Source organism: Capricornis sumatraensis, chromosome 15 (assembly GCF_032405125.1).
Source record: "Capricornis sumatraensis isolate serow.1 chromosome 15, serow.2, whole genome shotgun sequence".
In the NCBI taxonomy this organism is placed as follows: Eukaryota; Metazoa; Chordata; class Mammalia; order Artiodactyla; family Bovidae; genus Capricornis; species Capricornis sumatraensis.
Genome location: NC_091083.1, coordinates 42,540,466 through 42,560,965, shown reverse-complemented (window position 1 = coordinate 42,560,965; position 20,500 = coordinate 42,540,466). Strand labels below are relative to the sequence as shown.

At 47.0% G+C, this 20,500-nt stretch overlaps 1 protein-coding gene across 1 annotated transcript in view; it reads right to left on the bottom strand.

Moving 5' to 3' along the window:
* The window catches only part of RIN2 (Ras and Rab interactor 2), a 98,861-nt gene extending 79,605 nt beyond the window's left edge, over positions 1 to 19,256 (bottom strand). Inside the window, exon 1 of the mRNA XM_068987296.1 lies at positions 19,180 to 19,256. Coding sequence (XP_068843397.1) covers positions 19,180 to 19,236 — 57 coding nt within the window. The 5' untranslated portion in view covers positions 19,237 to 19,256. The remainder of the gene's footprint in view (positions 1 to 19,179) is intronic.
* Positions 19,257 to 20,500: the final 1,244 nt, after the last annotated feature.

Below are 20,500 nucleotides of genomic sequence, written 5' to 3'. Positions count from 1 at the left end.
TGTTTTGTTGTTTTGATAACAACAAACATGCTGTGTGGGACCAGCGTCCTGGAACTTACAAAACAGAGGTGGGCAGATGACCAGCTGGCCTTCCAGCCTCCTGGGCTCCACCTCGCACTCCCTCCAGGTGTGACAGGCCTCAAGAGGGTGTTCCACCAAGCTGGAGGCTAGAAGCCTGGTCAGAACATATTCCTGCACACCGAGCAGGCTTCCCTGCCCAGGAACCGCAGTGTGGCTAAGTTAACTACTACAATCAACCTTGTCCACCCACTCATCGGTTCTGTCACAAAAACTGTTCCTAACAAAACTATACAAAAAAGTTCCATCCAAAGTCAGAGCTGGGCACTAATAAGCCTGCCTAAGGGTCACCTGGGATCTCATTTTGTTTGATTCTTTTTTTTTTTTTTTGGCCACACCATGAGGCTTTCAGGATCTTAGTTCCCCAACCAGGGATTGAACCCAGGCCCCCAGCAGTCAAAGCTCCGAGTTTTAACCACAGCAGGGCCAGGGAAGTCCCCAACACTTTTCTTTTACAGAAGGCTCAGACTCTGTAACGTCAGATGCAGAACTTGTGGGAGAGTGATACATCACAAATGATATGTGTCTGAAGGAACAGATATCCCCAAAGGCTTTGGCTTTTTTGCCCTGTCCATCTTCAGCTAGTTTTGTGTTAGTCTGCGCTATATAAAACTGCAGTATTGGAAGGTCAAAAAGTGGTTGCATATCAGTTATCATCAAGCCCATATCTAACCTTGCAAAATTAGATTCACAAAGCTGGCTGATAGTAGATGGTAAAGCTGATTCAAGATAATCTTCTTGTGCCCATTCTTTATTTACTAGCCTCTGCCATCTGTGACTGGCTCCAATAGCCTGCTGATTTTCTCCTTAATGAATTAAACCAATCTGTGATGCACATTTGTTTGAGAATTCTGTTTTTCACTTGTATTCATTCTAAGAGACTTGACAGCTGTGTGTGTGTGGGGTGGGGTGGGGGTGTGGACTGTTTAACCTCTCTGGACTTCAGTTTCCTGACATTAAAAACATCATTGGACTTCTGACACTTCTTCTGCCTCAGACTCCTGATGGAAACCAGCTGCCCCGCTTAGCCTTTCCGGAATGCAGTGGCATAAGTGTCTGTCACATTCACTTCCCTTTTATCACCTCCAGCTTCCTACCAAGCAGCTGCCTGCACTGGGCTTTCTACAAGCCCTGGAGAAGAAATAATGACTCACCCTTTCTGGAAGTTGATCTGAATGTATACATCCACAGCTCAGTATGCAAACTATCAAATTTGGCATTTCCAATTCTAGGAGATTCAAATAAACACTCAGGTATATGTAAAGAAAAGGTCTTGGGAGCATCATTTACAATAGTAAAAAACGGAAAAAGGAATAAGTGCCTAATAACAGTGACCTTATTAAAAGTGTGGTACAGCAAGATGCTGGAATATTATACAGCCCTTAAAATGGTGATTCTATGTTTATTCCAATGGTACCCCACTCCAGTACACTTGCTTAGAAAACCCCATGGACAGAGGAGCCTGGTAGGCTGCAGTCCATGGGGTCAGGAAGAGTCGGACATGACTGAGCGACTTCCCTTTCATTTTTCACTTTCATGCATTGGAGAAGGAAATGGCAACCCACTCCAGTGTTCTTGCCTGGAGAATCCCAGGGACGGGGGAGCCTGGTGGGCTGCCGTCTATGGGGTCACACAGAGTCGGACACGACTGAACTGACTTAGCAATATATCAGTACAGAAATTTGTTATTCAGAGGAAAAAACTTGCATATATTGCCTAAGCCCATTTAGGTAATATATTTATTATGGATTACCATAATGCAGTATAATTATAGACAGAAAGCAAAATTCTGGACTCAGGGACTTCCCTGGTGGTGCAGTGGTTAAGACTTCACCTTTCAATGCAGGGGGTGCAGATCTGATCCATGGTTGGAAAGCTAAGATCCCACATGCCTCGAGGCCAGTAAAACCAAAACATGAAACAGAAGCAATACTGTAACATTCAATAAAGACTTTAAAAAATGGTTCACATTTTAAAAAAAATATTTTTTAAAAATTCTGGATTCATCAGCATGAAGATTCTCACAGGGCTCATTTCCAGGTAGAGCAATAAAAGATGGTAAAATATAGGTGACATTCTCTTCCTTCTTTACATTAAATTTTTTCTACAATAGCTTTTATTTTTCCCATAGAAAAAATAGCTATCTTCTTTGGGAAAAACAGAAGTAAAAGAATAGTTCAGCAGGTGGAATTCATACAGAGCCTAGAGTTAACATCATAGCAGTTAGACAAGTCTTCAGAGCTCCTGAGTTTGGCAATATAATGCTGCAGTTTGTATATGTGTATGTATACAATACATGCAATACGTGTATGTATGTGTGTGTGTGTGTGTGCTCAGCTGCTCAGTCACATTCACCTCTGCGACCCCAGGCTCTTGTTTCCAGGGAATTTTCCAGGCAATAATACTGGAGCAGGCTGTCATTTCCTACTCTAGGGGATATTCCAGATTCAGGGATCGAACCCGTGTCTCCTGCATTGGCTGGCTGGTTCCTTACCACTGTGCTACCTGGTATAACAGGTGCTTAAATTGCCAAATGGAAGTGCCAGTAATAAACCACTTGGTCAGTGTAGGCATCGATAAAACTAAAGAAATGGGGTGTTCTGCCAATTATCATGGTCTGAGCTACTGAATTAAATTCCTTCTCTTGAGGCCAGCTTGACACTCAAAAGAGTTATACCTCACCCACCCAGCCTACCTTTTTTTGGACAAATCTACTCAATTACACATCAGGGGTTGACTTCAATATCAAATCAGGGTTGCTTCTCATTCCAAAACATCAGTTACACATAAGGAAGTTTTCTTTCTCTCTTTTTTTTTGAGTTACAAAAACCAGGGCAAACTCTGAGCTGTACTTTTCCTGTGCCCACTGCCTCTACTCAGCCCCTACCGGCCCCCTCCCACAACGCCGCTGCTGCTGCTGCTAAGTCGCTTCAGTCGTGTCTGACTCTGTGCGACCCCATAGACGGCAGCCCATCAGACTTCCCTCTCCCTGGGGTTCCCATTTCCTTCTCCAATGCATGAAAGTAAAAAGTGAAAGTGAAGTCGCTCAGTCGTCTCTGACTCTTTGCGACCCCATGGACTGCAGCCTACCAGGCTCCTCCATCCATGGGATTTTCCAGGCAAGAGTACCGGAGTGGGGTGCCATTGCCTTCTCCGTCCCACAACGCTACCAGTTTTAAATGCAGTGAGAGACAGTATCTTTCTAGTGGCATTTCCTCAGATGGTTTTCACTCAACACTAGTGGTGTGGGATGTAAACAGGCATGATTTCAAAAAAAAGTTACTGCTCCAATAACACTGGAAATATCCAAGGAAACCGGGTTAAACATTCAGTTAAACAAGGTCACACGGACTCCTCAAACACGTCTAAAACGCGGGTGTGAGTGAGGCTTCCAAGAAGAGAATGGAGTGTCCAAGTTTCCACTGTTCTCCTGATCTGGTCTTCTTATTTGTTTGGTTGTTTTTTAGCTTTTATTTTACATTGGAGTTGTTGTTTAACCACTAAGTTGTGTCCAACTCTTTGCAACCACAGGGATTGTAGCCTGCCAGGCTCCTCTGTCCATAGGATTCTCCAGGCAAGAATACTGGAGTGGGTTGCCATTTCCTTCTTCAGGGGATCTTTCCTGATCCAAGGATTGAACCCAAGTCTCCTGTACTGCAGGCAGATTCTTTACTACTTAGCCACCTAGGAAGCCCATATTGGAGTATAGTTGATTACATTGTGTTAGTTTCAGGTACAGAACAAAATGATTCAGTAATATATATATATATATATACATGTATCCTTTTTTTTCAAACTCTTTTTGTTATTATAGAATATTGAGCAGAGTTCCCTGCGCTATACAGTAGGTCCTTGTTGGTTATCTATTTTAAATAGAGAAGTGTGTACATGTCAATTCCAAACTCCCAATCTACCCTTCTCCCCCACCCTCTGCCTCAGTAACTATAAGTTCATTCTCTAAGCCTGAGAGTCTGTTTCTGTTTTATAAATAGGTTCATGTCTTAGTGTTATTGTTGCTTTTTTATATGCTGCATATAAGCCCCCCCTCCTTCGATCTTTAAGACTCTGTTGAGGAGTCTTAAAGATTTTCTGGCTCTACAGAAACTCTTAAGGAAGTGATGACCTAAGGAGATGCTGACATGGTCCCTAGGAATAGCAATTGCCATATATGGAATTTCAATTTTATCTTTTTAAAAAGAGAAATAAAGGAGTAAGGAGTCAAAGGGAAAGCAACAGGACAAGAGCCATGAATTTACAACTTGCAACATTAAGGTGAAATTTCTGAAATTAATCATTAAAAACGTTTTTTCTGTAAATTGAGGATGCCAACATCCTTGAGAGCATATACTTAATTTAGGGAAGGAAGAAGGCAGAGGGATTCTGAAAAGGGAATTTGGACTGTAAGAAAATGTAGAGTCTGGTCATTTTCAGTCTTGTGAAGATGATTAGCAACTTGGAGGTGATGAATCACAGAAGCACTGAAACTTACTAAAATGCAAAGGCTTAGTTCCTCATCAGGAACTGAAGCACCGATGTGGATATTGGCAAGGCACCCAGCTCAGAACATCAGATGGGACACATGCAGCAAGTACAGGCAGTGCCCACCCCTCCCTCCTGGGGTTGCTGCTCCCTCAGGTTCCACTGCAGACACCTGGACCCCCTGTCTAAGGCTGTGGATGGTCTGAGGACATGTGTAGCGGGGGTGTGGGGGTGTGGGGGTGTGGTAGGGCTCTGTGCACAGGCACCCTAGCTTCCTCCCACCCTGGAGGGACAACTCTGACCAAAAAATGTCTTGGAATGAGAGCCACAGTCAACTCATATTTACAGAAGACCAGCCACCTTTGGGGCACCAGGCTAAATGGGCACCAGAAGAAGTGTAACACATTGTCCCCATCTCTAAACCTGTCACTAAAAAGCCTTACAATGTGACTGGAAGGTTAAGACAGAAAAGTAACAAGAAACACACGGCTGGTGAGTGGCCACAGCCAGTAATAACTGGGACACCTTTGATTTACCCCAAAGTCACAGTCACGCCCCCCTGCTCACTGAGTAGACTGCAGGGCCCTCGCCCCTGCCAGCAGAAACCAGGAGCCACATTTTGCAAGAGACTCGGGCTTAACTTCAGTCCTAGCGCACATCCCTCGCTCTCTGACACACGCTTGTGTACCTTGTGGGTGATGTGCCTTTAATCAGAGAAGTTTTAACATTCTTACTCAGGGCAAGAGAACTAAGACCTTTAGAAACAGAAGCCACCCCATGTTCACAACAGCATTACTCATGACAGCTAAAAGGCGGAAGCAGCCCAAATGCTCATTATGGATGAATGGATAAAAAAAATGTAGATTACACATATAATTGAGTATTATTCCGCCTTAAAAATGAAAGATATTTTGACACACACTCCATCACGGATGAACCTTGAGGACATTATGCTGAGTGAAATAAGTCCATCACAAAAGGACACTGTATGATTCCACTGATACGAGGTTCCTGGAATGTAGTCAAGTTCATAGAGACCGACAGTAGCACGGTGGCTGCCAGGGGCTGGGGGAGGAAGGACCGGGAAGTCCGTGTTTAATGGGGATGGAGTTTCAGTTGGGGAAGGTATAAGAGTTCCGAAACTGGTTGGCAGGAATTGTTACACAATAACGCGAGCACATGTAATGCCACAGAAATGTACACTTAAAATGGTAAATTATGTGTATGCTTCACCACAATTAAAACCCCAAATCCATAAAAATCAGAAAGCAGGGTATCAGAGTTTTTTGTTTTGTCTTTTTGTTTTTTTTTCAGATGTGTGCTACAGGGACAATCTTTGGAGGAAATAAGCTACAATAACCCAGTTCCAGCTTTTAAGCCCTGGGCTCCCTAAGAAGGTAACGGTCATCTGAAGCGAAGCCCCAGAGGCTCCAAGATGTGAAGAGGTGTGACCTCTGGAGAGCACGTCCATGAATTCCACACCCGTGGACCCAGGGACAACCCAGCTGGCACTCTGCAGGTGGTACCTCTTGGCGCCGGGATAAAGTACAGTCCTCGTAGCCAGGGGTCCCCACACCTCTGAGTTTTAAACACTCCAGATGGAGAACAGATGGATGCTCCACAACCAAGATAGTCAGGAGTGACCAGTCCAGCCTAGGAGGCCTGGAATCTTCCCAGTGCTGGACAGACTCCTGGAACCAGGGGGCCGAACCAAGATCCCCCAGGAGGGAAGAGCTGGCCTTACGACACGAGTATCCACCTGCGGGCCCGAGGCTGGGGCCAGAGCTGGACAGCTGGGTCCTAGCCCACATGCCTTCCTTTTGTGCTCACGAAAAATGCCCCAAAGCTCTCGCCTGGTTTGGGGTCTGAGCATTTTGGTTGAGATGAGACATCTGCTTATGGCCAGATGACTTCCGTAGGTATACAGAAGTCTCTTGAACTCTTCTTTCAACTTTCTAAGGAAATGTGAAATTGTATCATATGAATACATGATATTATATAACATGCACATATATGTCGGTACACTAGGAATCCTTTGTACCATCCTTACAACTCTGCCGTAAATTTGAAATGATATCAGTCAAACCCCTCACTCCTGACTCCTGGGTGGGGTTGGGGTCGGGGGGGCGCAACATACTTAAGAATGAAAACTAGACTGCCAGCAGTCACTTCCCTCTTTCTCCCAGCTCATCTCCAGAGCTTACTTTGCACATTCTTCTTGTTGGGAAATCTCTGCTTTGGAAAGTTCAGGCTTTGGAAAGTTCCTTGTTCTCAAAATCTTTGTCCAAGCACCCTCGGCCTAGTCAGAGGAAGCAAGGCCCACACACCTCTTCCTGCACAGCCGCTGGGCTCCGAGGCCTGGTTGTGTCTTGTTCCCCAGGCGCCCAACCACACCCAGCCCCTGGGGCTAACACTTCACTCCCTGGGGAGCCAAGGCTCAGTGGTCACCAGGAAGACCTGCCAAGCTCCCTGATAAGCCCCACAACCACACAACTCTGGTTGGAAGGCCAGTTTGAACTCCTGCCCCCTGGGTGGCCTGGGAGGGAGACCATAAGCTCCCTGAGCCTCAGTCTTCTCATCTGTAAAAGTGGCAATAATCACTTAGTCGAGGTGGGGGAGGATGAATGGGAACTAGCCTAGGGGAGGTGCCCAGCCCCTCTGTGGCCAATAAGAGCCCTGGCTGGTTCTGGGTGGGGCTGTGGAGCCCAGCACTCAGTTGTGAAAAGTTTCTAGGAGGGAAGCATTTTAATTTCATCATTAAATTTAATTCTATCATCAATTTAATTTCATCATTCAAAGTTAACTTCTGTGTCACAGAGGAAAAATAAAAAATTATTTTAAATTACACACAAATGGTGGTGGGGCACAATTCTTTAGGCTTTGCCCGCATGCTGCGACTACTGAGCCCATGCATTGATAACACTTCAATGAACAGGCGTGGCCATGTTCCCGCCACAAACACAGGTGCCAGCCGGCTCTGACTTGAAGGTGACAGCTGGCTAACTTGGCCCAGAGTGACTGTCTGGGTCCCTGGGTGGCCCCCTCCAGTCTACTCTGCATAGTTCAGGTAGAGGAGCTATTTCTAAGACTCTGGGGCAGGCCTGAGCAACAGACACACACCAAGACCTCGCAATCTCCCTAAAGTGGCAGCGGGCAGCTGGCTGAAGCCCAATGTTTTCAAGACTGATTCCAAGACGGTGCAGAGGTGGAAAACACAAAGTCCATGGCTCCAGATGGGCTAAGACGATATGCACAATAAAGATGAGAAGGTGGAGGGCAAGACAGAGGGAACCAGAAGTGATGGGAAGACTTGGGGGTGTTTTGAGAGCAAGGAGAGGGGGCATTTCTGGAGGGGCAGCTGGGCACAGAGACATGGGTAGGTTGACGAGCAAGTCAAGCTGTGTGGGGATGGAGGTCTGCTCTGCATCATTTGAAGCCCCACCCCTAGAGTCTGATTCCAGAGATCTGCACTGGAATCCAAGAACCTGCATTTCTAAGACATCTCCAGGTGAAGCTGAGACCAGAGCCAGGACCACACATTGAGAACCACTGGTCAAGGCTGCCTTGGTAACAAACTCCGTCCAATGAGAACGCTGCCCGTCCATCAGAAGACCACATTTCATGTGTCAATTACTTCCTAACATGCAGGTAAATGCAAAGACAGACTCAGGCATCTCACCTTGAGAGGCCTACCTAGTTCACCAGTGTCTTCTGGTCTCTCCACAAACAAGAATCACCAGGGCCCTTGTTAAGGCAAAGGGTTCTGTTTCCCCCCTTGGAGGTTCTGATTTAGTGGATGTGAGAATCTGCATGTTAACAAGAACCTACTGGAATTCTTATCTGTGCCTGTTCAGGGAAGGAAATCCTCCTCATAGGAGACCCTTACTTAACAGCCAAGAGAGTGGAACCAAGAAGGCAACACCTTCCCCTAGGGGGATGTCCTAAGATTCAATTCAGTTCCAACACCACCCAAAGTCAGCACACTTCACCTGCCCAAAGGAGAGGTCAGTCTCTACAAAAAAATCTGTGCCCCAAACAAAGCAGTCAAGTTCACAGCAGGATGCAGGCCAGCCAGGTGTGGAGCCTGGCACTCAGGGACCCTGCAACCTCTGAACCTTAATGTGTTCCAGGTGCTTGGGGGTAATATCACTGAATTTGTGTAACAGCAGCCGTAGGAGGCGAAGAAGGCAATGGCACCCCACTCCAGTACTCTTGCCTGGAAAATCCCATGGACGGAGGAGCCTGGAAGGCTGCAGTCCATGGGGTTGAGAAGAGTTGGACACGGCTGAGGGACTTCACTTTCACTTTTCACTTTCATGCATTGGAGAAGGAAATGGCAACGCACTCCCATGTTCTTGCCTGGAGAATCCCAGGGACGGGAGATCCTGGTGGGCTGCCGCACAGAGTCAGACACGACTGAAGAGACTTAGCAGCAGCAGCAGCAGCAGCCTTAGGAGGGAGGGAGCCTTAATCCTCAATTTCCAGATGAGGCAACAGGTCCAGAGAGTTGAGGCAAGTCGCTCAAAGTCACATGAGAAGCAGGTAACAAAACTGGGATGTGACCAGGTTTGTCTGCCTCCAGAGACCGGCTCTCAACATGCCTGTTCTACCTGCACTATTGTAACATCATAGGGATACTACGTGATGTCACAGTATATGGTGTCAGAATACATGCCATCATAAGGGACATTTGACTCATTTGAAAAGACCCTGAAGCTGGGAAGATTGAAGGCAGGAGGAGAAGGGGACAACAGAGGATGAGATGGTTGGATGGCATCACTGACTCAATGGACATGAGTTTGAGTCAACTCCGGGAGCTGGTGATGGACAGGGAAGCCTGGTGTGCTGCAGTCCATGGGGTCACAAAGAGTCAGACATGACTGAGCAACTGAACTGAACTGAACTGAACTGATAAGGAATATGTGGTCTTTGATCCAAACTCTCAGGATCTCCTGAGAGGTAGAGGGAATGGGAGTGTCTTTAGTTACTCACTGCAAACCTCCTTCTATTGGGCCTGAGTTTAAGTCACAGATACCTGGTGGCTAGAAGCCCCTGGAAGGCTTCAGGATGCAGGCTGGTTGCCAGGGGGACCAGGCATATGACTAGAGGGTTGGTATTTTCAGCCCCATCCCCATCCCACCACCATGAACAGGGGCTGGGGGTTGAGCCAGCGACCAATGGTCAATGATTTAATCAACATGCCAACACAACACGGCTTCCCCAGTGGCTCAGTGGGTAAAGAATCTGCCTGCAATATAGGAGACACAGGAGACTTGGGTTCAATCCTTGGGTCAGGAAGATCCTCTGGAGAAGGAAATGACAAACCACTCTGTTGTATTCTTGCCTGAAAAAATCCCATGGACAGAGGAGCCTGGTGGGCTACAGTCCATGGGGTCGCAAAGAGTTGGATACTACTGAGCGACTAAGCACACACGCGCGCACACACACAGCACAGTGACCTCCATAAAAGCTCTATGTGGAGGGGTTTGGAGAGCGCTGGTGGGAGAGGCTAGAGGGTGACACACCCAAACTCCCAGGGACACACCCAAACTCCTGTGTGTCGGCCCCTTCAACAGCTTGCCCTGGCTGTTCAATTGCATCCTTCATAACACACTGCTAACAGTAAACAAAGTGTTTCCTGGAGTTCCGTGACCACTGTAGCAAATTACAGGAAGATAAACCCTTGCTTTATGGCACTCTGCTCCCCAGATACTGCATTTTTTTTACAAACTGAAAGTCTGTGGCAAACCCACATCAAGCGAGGCTATGGGCCATTTTTCTAATACCATTTGCTCACTTTGTGTCTCTGGGTCACATTTTGATAATTCTCACAAAATTTCACACTTTTTTACTACTACGGTATTTGTGATGGTGATCTGTGATAGGTGATCTTCGATGTCACTACAACCAAATGATAATGACTTGGTAAAGCTTCAGATGGTAGCAAAATTTAGCAATAAAGTATTTTTAAATTAAAACACGTACATTTTTTTTAGTCATAATGTTATTGCATACTTAATAGACTATGTTGCTTTTCAGGCACTAAGTGGAGTCTGACTCTTTTGCGACCCCATGGACTGTAGCCCACCAGGCTCCTCTGTCTGGGGGATTTCCCAGGCAAGAGTATTGGAGTAGGTTGCCATTTCCTTCTCCAGGGTATCCTCCCCACCCAGGATCTAAGCTGCATCTCCTGCATTGACAGGCAGATTCTTTACCACTGAGCCACCAGGAAAGCCCCTTAATAAGACTATGGGATATTGTAAACATGGCTTTTACATACATTGGGGAAACCAAAATATTGGTGTGGTATCTGCTTTGCTGTTGTGTTCTGGAATGGAACCCACAATATCTCTGAAGTCCCCTATACTAAACTTAAGTACAAGCTGGAAAGAGTGTGGGTGACCAGGAACCCCCCTACTTGTGATGGCATCTAAAGTGGGGGGCAGTCCTGCGGGACTGAGTCCCTAACCTGGGAGGTCTGTGTAGTGTTAGACTCTGGGTAGTGTTAGAATTGAGCTAAACTGTAGGACATCTGCTGGTGTTCACAGAGAACTGAAGCGGTCGGTGTACGAAAAGCCCACACATTTGGTGTCAGAAGAGCTGTGAGGAGAGAAATGGTTTCTCTGAGCAGTGAAAGACGATGTGGAACCATACAGCCTCTGCACTGACTACTTCCTGAGGCCCTCCCCACTCTGGGTGACTGGTGCCCTGCTTGCTCAGCCCACCGACCGTGGGTCCCTGAGTCCTGTCCTCCCCTCAGAGATCCTAAGTTGCCTTTTTCCATCCCTTCTCCTCAACATTCATAAACTCAAGTTTCCTCTCTGGGCTGATCTCAGCTAACAGTTCAGAAAGTCCTCATTTTTACTAAGTTGTGAATGACTGATGACGTCATTTGACATTCTGTCAGGACGTGCTAACTCAGGGGAACCTCCAGCTGGTGTTACAGGAAGGTGGGGGGCGGGTATTTTTGGACAGGCCACGCTCCTTTTTAGATAGTAAGGCAAAGGAGAAAGGAGACTCCATCCCACACTAGTTCCTCCCTTGGCAGCTTTCTATCTGGGACAGTGGGGTCCTGGTATCCCATAAGTTAATGGCAAGAAGCTATTCCTAAAATTCTAGTTTATAATTCCTCTCTCACCCAAGGGTTGTTTATTAGAAAGGGTTGAAGTTTCGAGGCGGAAGACTCCTTTGCTTCGAGTACATCCTCTCATGTTCTGGCACTGTTTCACTAGGTCACCTAAACACTAGTTATCTCAGGGTTGCATCTGTATTTGACTTTGCTCTGTGCTGTTAATGAAGGGCTCAGGCATTGTGAAGTTACATGTCTGCCTGGAGATTTCTGTTCAGAGAAGAGAAAAGATTATCCCAAAGGTTACAGCTGTATTGCCCTGTAGGACTATCACCCATTTTGACTTTAACTTAGCAAACTTATTACAAAATGACTTTTTTTTTTTTCCTTTGGCCACACTAGGTGGCATGTGGGATCTTAGTTCCCTAACCAGGGATCAAACTGGTGCCCCCTGCAGTGGAAGCACAGAGTCCAGGGCACTGAACTGCCAGGGAATTAATTCCCAGAATGACTTTTTAAGTCAACTACAAATATATCATTTGTCCAGGTATTCTATGAACCAGCTTTATATTGGCCTCCTAGATTCATGCATGGTTTGCATAAAGCTTCAAAAGATGTTCATTTTATATTGCATGATTTAACTTTTTGAAAATCATACAATGAAACAGTCCTTCAAACCTACACCTTCCTCCTGGGTACCCCCCTAGTTATGAAAACTCAGAGTTACAAGTAAGCCTGCAGAGATGATGTGGTTGAGCGGGACTGGGAGAATCTTTTTCCTTCCTGATGTTCAAAAGGCAACGTTCCCTGGAGCAAGTGAGTCTGTGCTGAGGCCCAACCAGGCTACATTTAATATCAGAAAGGGATGGCCAAAGCGTGCTGGGAAAGTGATGCTATAAAACCATGACGTCCACTACGTTTTGAAAACATGAACAGGCAATGCTGTCCAAAATGTTTGAGGCATTCCTAGAAAGTCATGCTTGGGGAGGGAGAGGACACTGATCTGTGTCCTGGAGGCATTTGGAGCAGACAGTGAAAAATATGCTTGCGTATCCAAAAAAAGGGATAGGTCCTCCAGAGAGAGGACGCTGTCCCCACGACCTCTCCAGATGGAGTTTCCTGGGGGATCTCAGTGGAGAAGGGTTGAAGGACCAGAGCAGAAGCCTCAGGAGGTCTACACAGGGTTGGGGTGGGGCAGGGGGGCACATGAGAAACTCAGGCTGAGTCCCATTCCCACCCCTGCTGTGGACCAACAACCAGCCCCTGCGGCTTCAGCCTCCCTGGACCTCAGTTTTCTCCTCTGTGAAAGGAGGAGGTTTACACTAGACAAAATGCAAGCCTTCACTCTCCAATACTTAGCCACCAGCCACATGGGCTTCACAGCCCTTATAATGCTGATAGCCTGTATCAAGACACACTCGGTATAAAATACACACTGGGCTTCAAAGGCATGATACCAATAAAAATGTAAAATATCTGACTAATAACTTTATCTTGATGACATGCTGACATGACAATATTTTAGATATACTGTTAGATAAAATATTAAAATCAATTTTACTCTTTCTTAATGTGGCTGCGTGAACAATTAAAATGACATCTGCAATTTACTATGTATTTCTATGGAGACAGCACTGCTCTAAGGTCTCTCCAGATGTGAGCCTCTAGAAGCAAAGAAAAGACACACTGAATACTAATGCCAGGTTTGCTTTGCGATATTATGAAGACTAATTAGCCATGTGTCAATTGCTCTGACCAAATCTCTAATCACTATTTTGTTTCTACTGCAAGGCACTTAGTCCTTTCCTGGTCAGAGTCAGTGGACAGAAGTCCACCATCCAGGGGACACACTGGGAGACAAATGCTCACATCTGTTGCCTTTAAGCACCCACATATTCATGTAGGGATTTGATCCATGAAACTACTAAAATGTGATTTGGGATTCCATCCATTCCTTTTCTTGAAAACTTTTTTTTAATTGGAGGATAATTACTTTACAGTATTGTGATGGTTTCTGCCATATATCAACATATGCCTGTTATACAAAGGGAATTAAATCTGAAAGGAAAGATAAATATTGTATATTAATACACATGGGCTTCCCTGGTAGCTCAGCTGGTAAAGAATCCACCTACAATGCAAGAGACCAAGTTCAACTCCTGACCAAGTTCAACTCCAGTATTCCTGGGCTTCCCTGGTGGCTCAGATGGTAAAGAATTCACCTGAAATGTGACCCAGGGAGACCTGGGTTCGATCCTTGGGTTGGGAGGATCCCCTGGAGAAGGGATAGGCTACCCACTCCAGTATTTTTGCCTGGAGAATTCCATGGACAGAGGAGCCTGGAGGGCTACAGTCCATGGGGTTCTCAAAGAGTCGGACATGACTGTGTGACTAACACACACATTTATGCACATATATGGAATCTAGAAAGATGGTACTGATGAATCTATCTACAGGCTATCTATTACTTTCTGTAGCCCCGCCATCTCTGACGACTGTTACACCACACTGACCTCTTGTCCCAGGCAATGCATTTGAAGACATGACTTTCCACAAAGGATCATCTTAAAACTCAAATACTGGGAATCCCTGAGACCTGAGATGCGCAGGGGTGCCAGTTCTGGATGATTGAAAATGTGCCTGTAAAGGTTTCAAAACAGAGTATTGAAAACAGTATTTCAAAACAGCATTTTCAATGCCAAGGAGAGACCAGTCATTTAGGAAAGTTGGTTGGGGTGATGCAAATCATCACCCCCAGTTTATCTACTTTGCAGAGTCAGATTTTAGCAACTAGGTTACTTCAAAGCCAGTCACACCTCTGTCCTTCATGGGGCCAGAGAGAGTACTTCCGAGCCTTGTCTGAACTCCAACCCCAGGCTTTCTGTTTCTGAAAGACAAACGTCATGCACCTGCTATCTCAACTGTGCAAAATGACCAAAATGGGATTTCTCAAATGGAGCCTCTGCTGCTGAACTGGGCCCTCGAACATCCTGACGGTTTGTGAGTCCAGGCTCTGGGCATCTCCGTACAGGATGAATGAGGGGTTGAATGCACAGGACAGCAGGGGCCCTGTGCTCAAACACATTTTCTTCCTGGTCAGTTAAGACCAGCCATTCCCCTGTCCCAGGAGTAAAGGAAGGAGAGGGATCAGCCATGCAGCAACCGGGAACCCTACCAACATGTGGGTGGCTGAGGGCAGGCAGGCCTGGAAGCAAGTAGAACTGCCCGGCGGCAGTCACACTGGTTCTCTTCCAGCATCTTCTCTGCTCTAAGAGGATCCCCCTCAGGGTCAGAAACATGGTAACACAAGACAGAACGAGTCCCTCATGGCAGAGCTCAAGCTATGAATGGAGGGGGATGTCCTGGCACTAGGCTGTGGCCCACGGCTAGGTCTATGGGATATTTCTACTACCGGGCGGACACCAGCTCAGCCCCCTGTTGTCAATGGAGAAAGGGGGTGGACGCCAGCCTGGAAGGGCAGCTGGGAACCTGATGGGGAGAAAGCAGAGGGTGGGGAAGAGGAAGGACATAGCAGGTTTGGGCTATGGGAGCAGGCCCAAGGGGACACAGGGGCAGGACAGGTGAAGGACGAGCTGGGAGGAGGTCTAAAGTCCTTAAATGTCAAGGTGAAGAGTGCAGATCTGGTCCTGGATGTAGCACAGAGCCGGGGTCTGCCAGCAGGCCACACGGATGGATGGAATCATTGGGAAGAACCAACCGACCGACCATCTGCATTCAGAGGTGGTGCAGACGGATTCTGAGCGTCACCTGCGGTGCTCACAAGGAAAGAACCAGACCCTAGGTAGGGTGGAGGATGTAGGGAAGGGGAGGAGGGGTGGAGCTTCAAGACCTGAGGGGGATCTGCCAGCACTGGCTGCCTGGATGGGGAAGGGGAGAGGTGGCTTGGGGAAGCTAGGGATCCAGCAAAAGGAAGGATCCAAGACGACGAGCAGCTGCTCAGCCCTGGGCCAGGACCACTGACAACTCTCCCAGCCCAGATGATCTTCCTTATACAGTCTCTTCCACACCACATGGCCTTGCAAAGTGACAGCTATCGGTGTCCATGTTGATGTAGGTGCAAATAAATTTGCTGTCTCCCCCAGGAAAGACCTTTCAGGGCAGGAAGATACTGTTCTCACAGGTGGTTGAGGAACATTAGCAATGATGCTGGGAAGGGCCATGGACCATGTGTTTGTTCAGCACAGGATTTCTGTGGCCAGGATTCCAGGATGAGACTCCACAAGCCCCATAACCCCAGGGTGTTCTCAATTACCCCGGAATGTTCAGACCATCTGCCTTACCCAGGACCTCATGTCCTGCAACAGCTGAGACACTTCCAGGAGCCGGGACAGAGGCAAAGCCACAAATCGAGGCTCACTGCTAGTAGTTAGCAACTCTAGCTTAAAAGCACAAACTGGGTAGGGAAGATGAAGCTGAAAAAGAGGTCTGGTGATTGCCTTTCAAGGATCCACGCTTTGCACAAAATCAGGCGAGCCCTAATAACCAAGAAAGGGATAATGAGTGTGTGGAATTCAGCTGGAGTCAAGAATGTAACCGTGAATTCTCACATTTATGAAGTGGTCCTACCCAGATGTAGGGCATCGCGAGTCTGTGTGGAGGTTGGAAGGACAGTGGCACAAGAAAGTCACTCTGATCTCTAGATTCAACCTCAGCTCTAGGTCAGACACCACTTTCTAGGAAAGACTGTTCTGAGACCCATGTCGAGTTATCTGTCCCTTTTACTTCTTTCACGAAGCACTGTTTTCTCCTATGATTATTATTATGGGTTTACTATTATATTGGATTAATATCCTGCTTTGGTACCAGAGCTCCGTGAAGTCTGGGATGGCTTCTGGTTTTTCTCTCCCTGGTGCCTAGGACAGAGCCTGGCTGTTCACAGGTGCTTGGTCAATGCGAGTCAAAATGAAGCTTGAGGAATAAACGAAGAGCTAGTGGGTTCCGGGCTGTGCTGAGGGACAGCCCGTTTCAGCAGCTGAACGCTGCCTGGCATTTTCACAACAAACCTCCAACGGGTCAAAAGGTCCAAAGGGCAGCTGACTCCATCTTTGCAGGTTACCACGTGGAAAAATTATGGAATAATTAATAATAGCTAGTAATATTATTTATCTAATAAAGAATCTGCCTGCAATGCAGAAGACCCAGGTTCAATCCCTGGGTCAGGAAGATCTCTTCGAGAAGGGAATGGCAATCTACTCCAGTAGATTGCAAGAGCCTGGAGAATCCCATGGACAGAGGGGCCTGGCGGGCTACAGACCATGGGGTCACAAAGAGCTGAACACGACTGACTGACAAACACTTTCACTTTCAATATTATAATAACAAATGATATTATTATTCCATGATAACCAATTTAAAATAGTTATAGTAAAGAATAACAATGTCTATAAAAAAGAGGAGACATATAAGAAAAAGAAATATAAGGTAACTATCAACTTGGAGCATCTAACAAACAAAATGATTTTTAAGCTCTGTGGTGGGGAAGGGGAAACAATACCAAGTTATATAGTTCAGGCCACTTGTCACATTTTCCTCAAGGGCCTTTGACTCAGGAGAGAAGAAGTAGACCTCCTTCAGTCTCTCACTTCTTGTCTGATGGATTCTTTCATAGGACATAGCGAGTTAACTACTTTACCTGTTATTCAACTGAAAACACATTAAAACAAAAAAAGACTTTCCCCAGGACTGCAGGAAAAACTGATTATGTTGAACTTAACAGTAGGTAGTATTGGGTCCAATAAATTCCTTATGGATTTTCAAAGGCAATTTGGATTCCGTTTTCTCCTTTTACCTGGACTTCAACACTACATGAGATTCAGCCACTCTCTGCTTCCTTAGGCTAGGGTGGTGATTACGGACAAGCCGACATTGAGGCGGATGTAGGCAATGTCTCAGGGGAGGGGGGCTTGGGTTACCCTCTTCCAGCAAGATGAAATGAATATCTCAGCATAAGACAGAATCCAAGAACTGGAGATGAGTCAGGAGCCTGGTGAGTTAGCGCCTGGTCCACAGGACACTTGCGGGGCCCCTCTTGTGCCCCCCAAGTGGTTTGTGAACTAAGACAGCTACGTTGACAAAGCTCAACTGTCAGGACTGAGAATTGAGACCATCTGTGTCAACATGACTTGACTAGTTCTTCCAGGAAGTTATTGTAAACCAATAAATAAATCTGCTGTTCACGGCAGGAAATTCCTACAAAACAATCTGTCCTGGCACACTAGTTTGCTCACCTGGGAAAACAGCTTTGCTGATCAATGGTTTACTCTTGAAGACTCCCTTTAAGACTCTTGACATGCTGCATCCACCCACCCTGAACTGTATTATGTACTAAGTGACCACAAACTTTGCTGAAACCCAGTCAATTTTCTGTCTGAAAAAGCACAGCTTAAAGAGCCTGGGCATGGACCTCTAAACCCTGTAAAGACATCTCCTAACCCTCTTTGCCTAGACATTGACAGGCCCAGGCTCTGGCCATGTCTTTTTCTGACAGTCACTTGAATGAACTTGGCTTTGCTTTACCAACAGGCTTTTCTGATGAAAATTTTGGAGCCCAGAACTAACACAGGAAATCAGGTTTGGTTCTCTTGGAAACAGGAAGCATCTAAATGTGAGTTACTCTATATCAACAACCCACCAGGGTGGGGTAATCAGTAAATGTAGTCAGTTTTCCTCCAAAATAAGAAGGCCTCTATTTCATTCCCTCTTTGAGGAAAAGACCTGGTATTTGAACAGCTGCTTGTGACACACTGCAAATGCACGATTTACCTCCGTGTCCCTCTGATTTTACATTTTCTGCATTTTCCAAATTTTCTACAATGAGTTTGCATTATTTGGAGGGTGAGTGAGAGGAAGCAAAGCAAACACCATAAAAAGAAAATTAATTAGAAATTAATTAGAAACAATTGTCAGGTCTTAATTTAAAACACACACTCAAGAGTATATAAAATACCCACTGAGAAGCTCATCTCATTAACCTAGCAAGATCCCCCACTGACATCAACAGGCATGTAGAAATGCGGTCCAGCTTTCATCATGCTGCCTGGGTTCTCTCTTAAGAGGCCTCTGGGGGTGTTTGATAAAATACACCAGCAAAAGCATTCAGTCGGTCTAGGGTAAGGCCCAGGGATCTGTGTGTCCTTCTCTTCTTTTAATGAGCGCTTAAATGATTCGCAGAATCAAGCCAAGGGTAAAGCACACTCAGATGCCGAACTCAGCTTCCACCAAAAACCATCCAAATGAAAAAGGAGTAGGTGAGCAGTTGACAAGGGAAGGTTGCCTCACCTGTCTCATACAGGTGGCATTGCCCCGTGCCCGGGTGCTGAGCCTGTCCGGAAGCATGGACTCACGAAAGCCCCTGTCTCTCACCAAAGCCAGGAGGAGCTTGCGGCTGGGCTCAGGCGAGCTCCCCAGACAGAGCTGGCTCAGGGAGCAGGCTTCCCCCGCCCCTCTCCCCAGTCCTGCAACTCCCTGTGTGCCCGGCACCGGCACCGGGAGCAAGACACCCATCAGCAACCCCGATTGAGGCTCCCTTTTACCTTAAAGAAACTTCCTCGCTTGTCCAGACTGCGGGTGCCCATGGTCTGAGTTGACATGGCCCCCCGACGAGGCTCTCCTGCACGCCGAGGACTCCTGAAGGTAGAGACATGTGTGATGGTTAGTCCAGCCTGTAGGAAATTCCTTTCTAAGCCACAGAACACTCACAACAACCCTCCTGCCAAGATCTTTTTCCATCAACAACAAGAGTGCTGTTTTATTTCCCACCAAAGCCCTTCCATCTCCTTTCAGGCTGATTTCCTGCCGCCCATGGCTCAGACTCGGCCCCACCTTCGCCGCCCCCCTCTCGCTCCTCCAGCTGACGGCTCAGGCTCCCGGGGACTGCGGATAGCATAATGATTGCTCTGTGTGTTTGCTTGACCTCACGCTCAAGTCCTAGAGGGACAATGCTAGATGTCACTATAATCTGCTCCAAAGCTCATGGACTTAATGCGGCTGATCACAGAGGCCAGCGGAAGAGTGAGGCCCTGCGTGTCCCAGAAAATCCTGCAGGAATGGGATGAGGTCATTAACAGCTCTGCCAGCCCTCTTCCCCCAGGCAAGGTCAATACAAGGGCACTGGGAAGAAATCCCTCTCTTTTCTCCTAAGAAATCAAAGCTTCAGATGAAATCCTGTGTGCCTGCTGACAGAGATCAGTTTGTGTTAAGAAACAGCATGTAAACAGCTCCAGGATAACCCAAGAGGAGGCGGAGTGGACACTGGAACGCAGAGGGGAGTTTAAGGGCATGATCAGGTTCTGAATCATAACTGCAGCTATTTGAGCTTGGAATTGCCCTCACTGGGGCATCAAAACCCAATAATCTTGTCTCCCGGCTGCAACGCCTTCCACGTCCACTTATAAATAAAACACACATGCACACAGGCAGCTGGCCCCGCCCCGGCCAGTGAGCACTCAGGAAGTATCTCTCATTCAGCCTCCTGCACCAGGAACGATGATCAAACCGCCCTCTGGCTCTCAGAGGTAGCTGACCCTAACCTCGACAAGCCCAGTAGAAGGACCATAAAGGAAACATTAAATGAAAACGTGTCTGGGGGATCTTAGAGGGGTTCAGTGGCAGGGGTGGGGTGGGAAGGCCCCAAAGACACAGGAGCTGCTGCCAGTTTGCTGAGGCTCTTTCATCATGAACTTTGAGGGGAGAGAGGCAGCAGCAGCCCACAAACATATCAACAAACAGAAGAGTTGCAGAGAACTGCTCACATTAGGAAGTGATGACCGCTGGAGACAGGCATGTTTCCGCCCCAAGACCTGCCACTCCTTCACATCCGCAGGGGGCTGCGATGACCTGTGGTTTCCATCTCAG